At 43.4% G+C, this 11,010-nt stretch overlaps 1 protein-coding gene across 1 annotated transcript; it reads left to right on the top strand.

Moving 5' to 3' along the window:
* Positions 1-2,080: 2,080 nt before the first annotated feature.
* On the top strand, positions 2,081-9,673 carry LOC137373428 (small ribosomal subunit protein RACK1-like). Its single transcript, XM_068038251.1, has 8 exons — positions 2,081-2,265; positions 5,133-5,304; positions 5,992-6,139; positions 6,467-6,562; positions 7,316-7,426; positions 8,042-8,182; positions 8,971-9,081; positions 9,505-9,673. Exons 1-8 carry the CDS (start codon positions 2,157-2,159, stop codon positions 9,568-9,570), a joined length of 954 nt encoding a protein of 317 aa, XP_067894352.1. The 5' UTR covers positions 2,081-2,156; the 3' UTR covers positions 9,571-9,673.
* Positions 9,674-11,010: the final 1,337 nt, after the last annotated feature.

The following is an 11,010-nucleotide window of genomic DNA, read 5'->3' as shown; positions in this document are numbered from 1 at the left end:
GATCACATCTTCCTTCACTTGATCCCTCACCCCCGCTATTTAGTTTAAAGCCCTCTCTACCGCCCTCATTATACAACTCGCTAGAACACTGGGCCCAGCATGGTTCAGGTGAAGACTGTCCCAATGGTACAGCTCCCACTTACCACAATACTGGTGCCAGTGCCCTGTGAATTGAAACCCTTTTCTCCCACACCAATCTTTGAGCCCATGCTTTTAACTCTCTAAACTTATGTACCCTACTCCAATTTGCTCATGGCTCAGGTAATAATCCAGAGATTACCTTTGAGGTTCTGCTGTTTAATTTAGCCCCTAGCTGCTGTCAATCCCCCTGACTATGCTGTCCCCTACAACCGCTACATTTCTATTCACTCCCCTATTTGAATGGCTTCCTTCCTCACCGTGCCATGATCAGTTCGCTCATCCGTCCTGCAGCCCCCCCTTTTGTTAATACAGGCTGCAAGAACCTCAAATCTGCTGGAGAATTGCAAAGGCTGAGGCTCCTCCACTTCTACCTTCTGGGTGCCCAATAAAGACCTGCTTGGGTATAAAATTGAAACCAGACCCGGGCACAACCCGACCACAGCCAACCTGAACCCAACCCGGGCCCAAGTCCTTTAATATTTTTTCGTGCCCGACCTGACCCGAAAATCGCAATAAATTTAATGATATCAAACATATTGTTGTGCTCCACCTTGTCCAAATGGTAATACTTGTGATCCTGTTCACCCATTCCAGCAGCAGGATATTCCTGCAGATGGAGATGTGGGAAATCATGAGTGAGCCTGATTCCGTGAGTTCCAGGAGGCAGCACTGTCTGAATGCTGGACTCGGAATATAGACCCGAACCCGACACATGTAGTCAGGTCTAGTCGGGTTCGGGTCGGATAGCCAGGCTTTAGTCACCATACCTGCCTCACTCACAGTCACACCCTCCTGTCCCTGACCATGGACCAAATCAGACGATCCTATCCTAAGGAATGTGACCGCCTCCTGGAACAAAGTGTGCAGGTAACTTTTCCCCTCCCTGATGTGTTAAAGTGTCTGCAGCTCAGCCTCCGGCTCAATGACTCTGAGTCGAAGTTCCTGAGCCGCAGACACTTACTGTAGATGCGGTTGCCTTGGAACTCACAGGTGTCCACGAGCTCCCACATTCTGCAGCCACCACACATCACCTGCCCTGCCATCTTTATAGCATTTAATTTATTATTTTACTGATTAAATTTTAATTAATGCCTCTAGTCCCCGGTTCTCCTTGATCAATCCAATTCATATACTCTATCCACAATCTCATTCTTGAAGTATTTAACTACTTCAATCAAATTTCCCGAGTCAATGCTTTTCTAAAGTAAAAAAAATACTAATTCTCTGAGCCTATTCTAATAATGATGGGCTTTAAAACTAGTTTTAAACATTTAATTCTTCTAGTGACCCTCCTTTGAATCTTTTCCTCAATATGGGCCACCATGTGAGGGGATCACAACTGCACATGGTATTCTAGCTGAGAACTAATGAAGGATATGTTTGATACTGGTCTGCTTTAATAATTCATATCAGCACTTTATTGGTCTATACTGCAACTTTGTGGAATAAACTATGATGCTTTAGCAACTCAAACACAAAGATACCGAGGTCAGTAAACTTTAGTTTGATGCCCTCTGTGGTATACACATACCTGGCTAAGTTTGGCCTTATCTCCATGAGAAATGACAAATGCTGGAAATTTGCATTCATGAAGTCCATGAGTGGTTTAGAAGTCATATTGGATCTTGGGCTTTATAAATAGAGCAAAGAATATAAAAGCAAGGAAGTTATAGTGAAATTTTACAAAAACCGGTTTGGCTTCAACTGGGCACCATAATTTAGGAAAAATATGAAGGCATTGGAGAGGGTGCAGAAAAGATTTACAAAAATGGTTCCAGGGAAAAGGAACTGCCGCTATGTGGATAGACTGGAAAAGCTGGAGTTGTTCTCTCAAAGCGCTTTCTCAGACACTTTGCTGCTCTCCGGGTGTGGGAGTGAGAGCTGTCAATCAGGCGGCTAGACCCCGCCCCCGGCTACCCGTCTTTTCCGGGCGGGAGGACACGCCCTTCCTTTCTTACTGCTGGCGTTTCGGGTGGCGGCGGTTGATCGGATAGGATCTGAATCCATCCGCCACCATGAGCGAACAGATGACCCTCCGGGGCACGCTTAAGGGCCACGGCGGCTGGATCACCCAGATCGCCACCACACCGCGGTTCCCGGACATCATCCTGTCAGCGTCCCGAGGTAGGAGGGGGGGGGGGAGCGGTAGGAAAGCAGGCCTCGGGTTGAGGGCTGGGACGGATCGGATCGGGCCAGGCCAGGCCACCCCGGGAACAGGGCCTGTTCCGAGTGGCGAGGCAGCGGTAGCGGTTGGGCTGCCGGACGCTCCGAGCGGCCGCGGGGGACGGGGGTGTAAGGGCTGGGATTGGAGCGGTCGCTGGAGCCCGGGAGAGAAGGAAGGAACTTGGGCGGCGGCTGAGAGTGCGGGGAAGCGGGGCTTGGAGCTCAGAGTCTGATTGACCCACTGCCGCGGTTCAACCGGTTTGCCCCCCCGAGACCCTTGTTGAGGAGAGGGGGGTTGGTGTGGGCTGTTTGTGGCGGGAGCGGCCTGGAAACGGGTGGCCCTGGTGCCACGTGGAGCCGCTCGATGCCAACCCGCCGCCTGGAGGGGACCGGGGCTGAGAACTTTAAATGGATTAGTGGCTTGTACTTTGTAACCAAGTGAATGCCTGACTTCGAAACTCCTGATTACACTCACTGTTTCCTGGTCACTTGTTTCCCTCCCCATCATCTTGATCAGGTTGAACGGTCGCTCAGTGGTTGTGTTACTAGACTAGTAATCCAGAGGTCAGGACTAATGATCCCGAGACATGGGTTAAAATCCTGCTATTTGGGGACTTTGAATTCCGTTAAACAATCAAATCTGGAATAAAAATCACCCTTCAGCAACTGTGACACTAAACTAACCAGAGTGTCGGTCGATTAGGTTTCGTAATGTCCTTTTGGGAAGGAAATCTGCCCTGACCCGGTCGGACCATTAGGTGGCTCCACACCCACAATGTGGTTGATTCTTCACTGCTCTCTGAAATGGCCGAGCAAGTCACTTCCTTGTATCAAAAGCTCCACAATAAGAAATGGATGGACCACCCAGCATCAACCTGGGTGTCAGATACAACAGACACACCTTGTCAAGTCAATCATGCAAAGTCCTCCGAGATCTGGGCACTGTGCCAGAATTGAGCTAGCTGCCCTATAGACTAATCAAGCAACAGCCTGACAGTTATACTCTCAATCATATCTTTTAGCCAACATCCCAGTCTTCTCTACCCCTGGGTATGTTCCGTCCCACCAGCAGGATAGGCCCATTAGAGGTTGCGGTACAGTGGTATATAGTTAGGAGGGAGTGGCCGTTGGAGTCCTCCGCATTGATTCCAGATCCCATGAAGTCTAATGGCATCAGGTCACACGTGGGCAGGAAATGTCCTGCTGATCATTAACTGATGGGGGGCAGCAGTTGATAAATCGGTGCTCCTCCATGTTGAACACAGCGGGTCGCAAAAACAAAGAATGTTCTCTGGGTTGGGGCAGGGTTCAGTGTCCCATACTAAGAGTGGCATTGCTACTGGCTGAGACCTGAAGGACGTAGCTGCCAGAGAGTTTGAATCAGATCTGTTCGTTGTAGGATTCCTTAGCCCTGTCCATGGCATGCTGCTTAGCATGCATGTAACCCTATGCTGTAGCTTCACCAGGCTGACATTTCACTTTTAGTTATGCCTGGTGCATGGCATGCTCTCCTACACACCTCATGAACAAGGGTTGTTTGCCTGGATATAGTGATGGCAAAGTGAGGAATATGCAAGCCCTTGAGGTCACAGTTGTGGTGGAATACAATTTTGCTGCTGATGGCCCACAGCACCTCATGGACACCCACTTTTGAGCTGCTGGATCCATTCTGACATATTTAGCACAGTGGTAGTGCCATAAACATAAGGGAGGATGTCCTCAGCGTGAAGACGGGCCTTTGACTCCACAAGGACTGTGCAGTGGTCACTCCTACCAATACTGTCATGGATAGATGCATCAGCAACAAGTAGATGGGTGAGAACAAGGCCGTGTAGGCTTTTCCTCACCACTTGGGGCAGGCCCAGCAGAAGCTAGTCGTCAGCCAATTCAAATCACTCCACCTGGTGATAAATGCCCGAGCGCACTAGATACATTAAAGGCTTTGAGCCCCAACAACATCCCGGCTGTAGTGCTGAAGACTTGGATGCCAGAACTAGCTGAACATCAAGCCAAGCTGTTGCAATACAGCTACAGCACTGGCATCTACTTGACAAGCCATTGCTGAATCCCCCACCATTGACATCCTGCAGGTTAGTATTGATCAGTAACTTAAGTGAACCAGCCATGTAACTACTGTGACTATAAGTATAGGTCAGAGGCTAGAAATTATGCAGTGAGCAACTCACCACCTGATCCTCTAGAAGGCACAAGTCAGGAATGTGATGGAATACTCTACACTTGCCTGGATGTATGCAGCTCCAACAACACCCAACTCGACACTACTCAGGACAAAACAATCTCTTGAATGGTACCCCCATCCACCACCTTAAACATTCACTCCATCCACCACCAGCATACAGTGTACACCATCTACAAGATGCACTGCAGCAACTCACCAAGCCTGTTTCGACACCCTCCAAACCCATGACCTCTACCACCTAGAAGAACAAGGGTAGCAGGCACATGTGAACACTACCTGTTCCCTTCCAAATGACACCATTCTAACTTGAATATATGTCACTGTTTCTTCATCGTCACTGGATCAAAATTATGGAACGCTCTCCTTTACAGTGCTGTGGAAGTACCTACACACACTAACTCTGGTGGTTGAAGAAGGTGGCTCACTGCCACCTTCTAGGAATAGGCAGTAACTATTGGCCTTGCATGAATAAAGAGGCGGGTGCAGGCTTGTGCTTTGTTGCACTGCAATGTTGGGCAAAAGCGGGTGTGGTGCAATTCAGAAGTGAAATACTTTCTCATTGTGTTAGATAATATTTAGTGGTAGCTTAAAAGTATCTAAATGTGTTATCCTGTTTTTCTTAATACAGATAAAACCCTTATCATGTGGAAGTTGACAAGGGATGAAACAAATTATGGTGTCCCCCAGCATGCTATGTACGGTCACTCTCATTTTGTCAGTGATGTGGTCATCTCATCTGATGGACAGTTTGCTCTCTCTGGATCGTGGGATGGTACTTTGAGACTGTGGGACCTGACGACGTAAGTTTGGGTGGTTACTGATGGTCCTGTAGTTGTGTGGTAGTCATTAGTGAACTTTAACAATAATTCCTATTAATTGACTGTTTACGATGTATAGGAAACTAATATACAGGGTGTATGGAAAACTAACTATTGTACGAGTACTCAGACCCATTAAAACAAAATACATGGATGTGTAGGAGGTTTTACAGGTTTTGTTTGCATGGAAGTTGTTTTGATTAGAGTTGCATGTTACCTTTTTTTGATGGAGGTGGCCCTGGATGGTAACTGTCATTGATTTGGGGAATTGGTGGTTGGAGTGGGGAGGAGGAGGCATTGTGCAAATGCTACGAAGATGCCACATATTTCAAGTAGTTTTTTGTGTGTTTATAGTCAGTTTGTGTGATGTGTTTTGGTGGGGGGGGGGGTGAGGTGGCTGAACTTGATACTTTAATCTGACGTCCATGCGCCCCCTCCACCATCCTCTTTTGGCTTCCAAAACCACCACTGTTCCTATTTTGGAGAATCCTGGTTTTGTGGCCTGGGTACTTGCTGTCTTAAACAGCTGAGCCAATGGCAGTGCGATATTAAGTAATACATATGATTCCAGACTGTCTTGCCAATTAGCTGCCTGTGTTTGGCATGATTTTACTATAGTGACCTATGCCAATCTATATTAATTTTTTCCTGGTTTTCTTTTATAAATAGTGGAGAATGTACCCGACAATTCATTGGCCACACTAAAGATGTTCTGAGCGTTGCCTTCTCTGCAGATAACCGTCAGATTGTGTCTGGCTCACGTGACAAAACAATCAAGCTGTGGAACACTCTGGGATTGTGTAAATACACCATACAGGTACATATTAAGCTTTTCCTGATCATGTCTCAAAACATTGTTATAAAATAAATTGCTCTAGTTTTCATTGAAAACAAAACAACATGGTTTGAACATACGGGATCTAGAGTAGGTTGTTGAACACATCCACTGGAGATGGTTGATAGAAAACAAAATTCAGGTTACCCGGTGATTAAAATTTTGATCACATAACTTGAGTTATCCTTTTGTAAGGAGAAGACTACCTGTCCTGCAAATATGAGGGTTTCCTGTGTTTGTTAATAGAATATTCTTTTTGTATATTAACAAAAACTAAATTTTCTAAGCTGACATTTTTCTCATTTTTAGGAAGATGGACACACTGAGTGGACATCTTGTGTCCGCTTCTCTCCAAACACCAATAATCCAATCATCGTTTCCTGTGGCTGGGACAAGCTAGTAAAGGTAAGAGAATAGTTTTGTAGATTACGTGTTAGACAAACCATGTGTGTCTCATTAAACAATACGGGATAATTAAAAGGATAAATGCAAATTCTGGATTAATGGTTTACTTTTTATTTTCTTTTCACAGCTACGCCTTGAGATAAAATCTCAGATGTTTGCCTTTAAGAATGGTCTGGACACGCTTTAAGCTGCATCGTCCTCGTTTCCACACACTTATCCCGTGTATACAGTCTTGAAAATATGGAAGCAAATGGGATTTTAGTTTAAAGGTGTGTGTTCCAGCCTTTCTTAAAGGTGAGTGCTTTGCTCTACTATCTTTTTTCTGTTGTAGCTTTTTTCTGTCAACAACTAATAATACAGTGCCCCAGCTAATCTTTTAAATCTCTACTTTTGTCGTCTGTGGTGATTTCTACTTTTGGCGTTTGCAATAGTTTTGGTTTTTTTTAAAGGTGCATAAAGATGAACATGCATGTCCGATGATTAGAACTTTCACTGCTGTTCACATCATGATTTTATATGATTATGTTGTAAAGCTGAGGACATGTAGTCTCAAGTAGAACTTTTATTCTTAGCTTTTACAATTGCAACAAGCTTTCAATAATAGCTTTGAAATATTATGGCAAAGTGTTGGTATTTGGATTCTGGCTTTTGTCAGATTTTGATATTCAATCAATGATTTAACTTGTAGCATTTTATTCCTTCAGCAAGCATTATGCTGATTTTTGTGATGTTTTTTTCTGTACTAATCACTAGGTTTGGAACCTTACAAACTGCAAATTGAAGACCAACCACATTGGCCACACTGGGTATCTGAATTCTGTGGCAGTCTCTCCAGATGGTTCTCTTTGTGCCTCAGGTGGAAAGGTATGCACTTACACTGCACTGTCTTTAATGATTCTTGGTGGTTTTATGAGCTTGCTAGCTAAATTTAACATGAAAATAAGAGTTCTAAAACGTAATGGATAATGCAGCTTTGACCTGCTAGGAAATTATGGCATTTATTTTTAAAAACTATTTGACATTGTTATATGTAGGCTTATTTAGTGTTGGTTTTGAAATGTTGAGGAAAAAATTGCAACAGTGGATGTCCGATTCATTTTGTTTTGAGTTGTCTTCATTAACGTTATGTGTTGTATAACGCAAAATGCTCTTCGGTCCAAATAAAATTGTATTGCTGTGGTTTTCAGTTTATTGTACAAAAGATTTCACACCATTGCACTTTACTTGCATCCCATTGGCAGCTGTAACAAATTAAGTATTTATCCCTTAAGTAAAAGTGATTTTGACCAATTGGAACAGCTTAGCTTCCCTTCTGGCTGTATAAGCTTCTAAGGTTGGTCATAATGACCTCAGATGTTCCATTATGCAAGAGTGTCCCATAAACCTTTGAAGTGAGCACTTCATTTGAGAGGAGATATCACCTTTGCTGGCTGTCATTTTGGAAGTATTTTCATTGTTTGTTCACTATTCGTTTTATAGGATGGTCAAGCTCTTCTGTGGGATCTGAACGAAGGGAAGCACTTGTACACCCTGGATGGTGGGGCTGTCATCAATGCTTTGTGCTTCAGCCCCAACAGATACTGGCTTTGTGCTGCTACTGGCCCCAGCATTAGGATCTGGGTAGGTCACTGTTGCCATAAGATTTACATTTTGATTTTTACTTTTGGTTGGGTGGGCAGTGATACAAATTGATAAAGATTGGCATCATTTTTTTTGAAAAGGGGACTTTGCACAGAATTGTTGGCTATGATGAGGCTCTAATGCCTTTCTGAGATCACATCTGCGGAAACTTCAGAGGCTGTTCCTGAGCTAACTCCACATTTCTGGCACTTTACTGGTGACATTTTTGACACACACCAAGATGGCACCGGTGAAAAGATGACCGTTTTCTTAAAGCAGTTGTTGTGGTGGTCTTGTGCTTTCTGTATAATTCCATTCCCTAAACTGCAACTGGAAATTTTGTAATTATTATCAAAGATTCCAGAAGCAAGAAAACTGGGTGGGGGGGGAAGGTTGCAGTTTTCATTTCCTAATTAGGGGATAAGAGATATATTGGAGTCGATATGTTGCATCTTGATTTTATCACTGTCGGAAGGTGGAAGAGTATTCTAATTGTCTTGCCTTTGGCCTGTGATGTAGCATGTGTCCTCTAGTATCCATATCCACTGACTAATTTTGTCATGCTCATTTTGAAGTCTGATTGGGCTTTAAGTGAACAAAACTGGGTGTAGATAACCAGCAATTTTGCTTTTTTTTATCACATATAGTACATTTATAAAGTCCTTATGGATTTCTTTGTTTTCAGTCTTTTAATTTGTACATTGAAGCCTTTATTTGTGAAATATGTGAGGCTTAAAACTAAGCTTGGTTTGTATGCATGTTGAAGCTCATCTTTTCTTCCCCAAAAGGATTTGGAGGGCAAGATCATAGTTGATGAACTACGTCAAGAAGTTATCAGTGCTAACAGCAAGGCTGAGCCACCACAGTGCACAGCACTAGCCTGGTCTGCCGATGGTCAGGTAATTGAGTTCTGTTTGCTTTATTGGAGGAGGGGGGTTGCTCAATTGAGCAATTGTGGTCGAGATGTTTATGACTGTCCCATTGATTATACTCTTGTCACTAACTACCCAGCTGACCCTGTAAGGGGCAGGATTATAAATCTATGAAATGAGGGTACAGTCCAGAAATTTTTGTGCTGTAAAGTTGATAGTTTCAGTTAAAGCTGCAATATGTTACACTGTTTTATCTAGTGATAATTAGCATCATTTTTCTCTAGAAGAAGCTGAACCAAATAGAAATCTGCATCTAGAAACCAGTTTAGCAAAGATATGTAAGCAAGTGACAGGTTTAAAGATCATTGTTGGTTTGTGGAATAGTTATCAATATATTCATTAGCTAAGACTTGGTATTTTTAACAACCTGACTTGTTTTCATCTCCACAGACCCTGTTTGCAGGTTATACTGATAACCTAATCCGCGTCTGGCAAGTAACTATTGGGACCAAATGAAAACATTTTGTTTCTGTTGGGAGAAGAATCTTATAAATTAACTGCAGAAATCTTGCAACATGAAAATGTAAAGCAAATAAATTGGTCTGGCAAAATGCTACAACTTTGTAGTTGCATGTGGAATTTTCTTTAATGTGCTTCTAACTGGGTATTCCATCCTAAGTTCCCATTCTGAAGCTATCACTGATTTATTCCTATGGTCAAATGTCAATTAAAGTGGTAATTTTGCAGCCGTACCAAAAAATGCAAATCATTTTCCAGGCTACCTGCAGCTGTGTGCCAAAGTTAGAATAGATGACTGCAAATTGCAGCCCCCGTCTCACCTAAAATTCACCCCATTTACAATTTGTGCTTTCAGAAGGGGCAAATACTTATTCCAGGTCTTCAGATGCGCAGGGTACAGCCAGATTAAGATATAATTTCAACTCTTAGCAAAAGCATTTTGCCCCTGCTTTATTTATAAAATAGCAGTTTGACACAAGTGTTGAATTTCAAGGTGTGTTAATTGTATGAAGGGACCAAGTCCAATGCTACTGTGGGAGTAGCAGCAGTTTCCTCACTGATAGTTGATTCGCCAGATGGCCCTCTTCCTCGGAGATATGTCTCAAACTTGGTGGGAGAATAGGTATTCTATCCTCTAATAAAATGGTGCAGTTCCACACATGCGTGATGAAGTGTGGTAGCCTAATTGAGCACCTTCGGCATCAGGCATACCCAATCTTACTTGGGCTGTTGAAGACAATTGTAGTTCCTAATGTTGAGAACTGCTAATGAAGTGTGTATTCCCCACACCCATTTTACATATAGAATTTTATATATATATGAAATCATTTGACTCTCCTGAGGAACCTTAACTACTTGAACACATTTGTCTGTTTGAGGTTCAATAAACACAAAACTGATTCAAACTAGTGTCTCTGACAAAGGGAAGGAACACCCATTAATTAAGCCTCTAGCAAAGGGAGGAAACACCTGAGCTCAAATGTTCATCGCAGCAACAAATTACATTTATCAGCTGCTTTAACAGTAAAATGTCAAGGTGTTTCACAGGATCGTTATCAAACAAAATTTGATGAGTCAGATGGGGAGGTGATCAAAAACTTGGTCAGAGGTAATTTTAAGGAGCAAAGAGAAGTGGAGAGGTTTAAGGGGGGAAATCGAAGAGCTGAGGGCAGTGTCACCAGTGGTGGAGTGATTAAAATCAGGGAAACACAGGTGGTCAGAATCAGAGGAGTGTGGATGTTGGGCTGAATGATAATATAAGGAGGGATGAGGGAGGCCCTAAGCAGTATTTGAAAACGAGGGTGAAGATCTTAAAATGGAGACGGTACTTAACCAGGAGCCAGTGTCGGGCAGCAAGCACAGGTTTCATGGGTGAATGGGACTTGATGCAATTTAGACTGCAAGCTGTAGAGTTTTGGATAAATTTAAGTTTATGGA

This window comes from Heterodontus francisci, chromosome 1 (genome assembly GCF_036365525.1).
Source record: "Heterodontus francisci isolate sHetFra1 chromosome 1, sHetFra1.hap1, whole genome shotgun sequence".
Classification (NCBI taxonomy): Eukaryota; Metazoa; Chordata; class Chondrichthyes; order Heterodontiformes; family Heterodontidae; genus Heterodontus; species Heterodontus francisci.
Note: the sequence above shows the minus strand (reverse complement) of the source record. Positions and strands in the feature narration are given on the sequence as shown.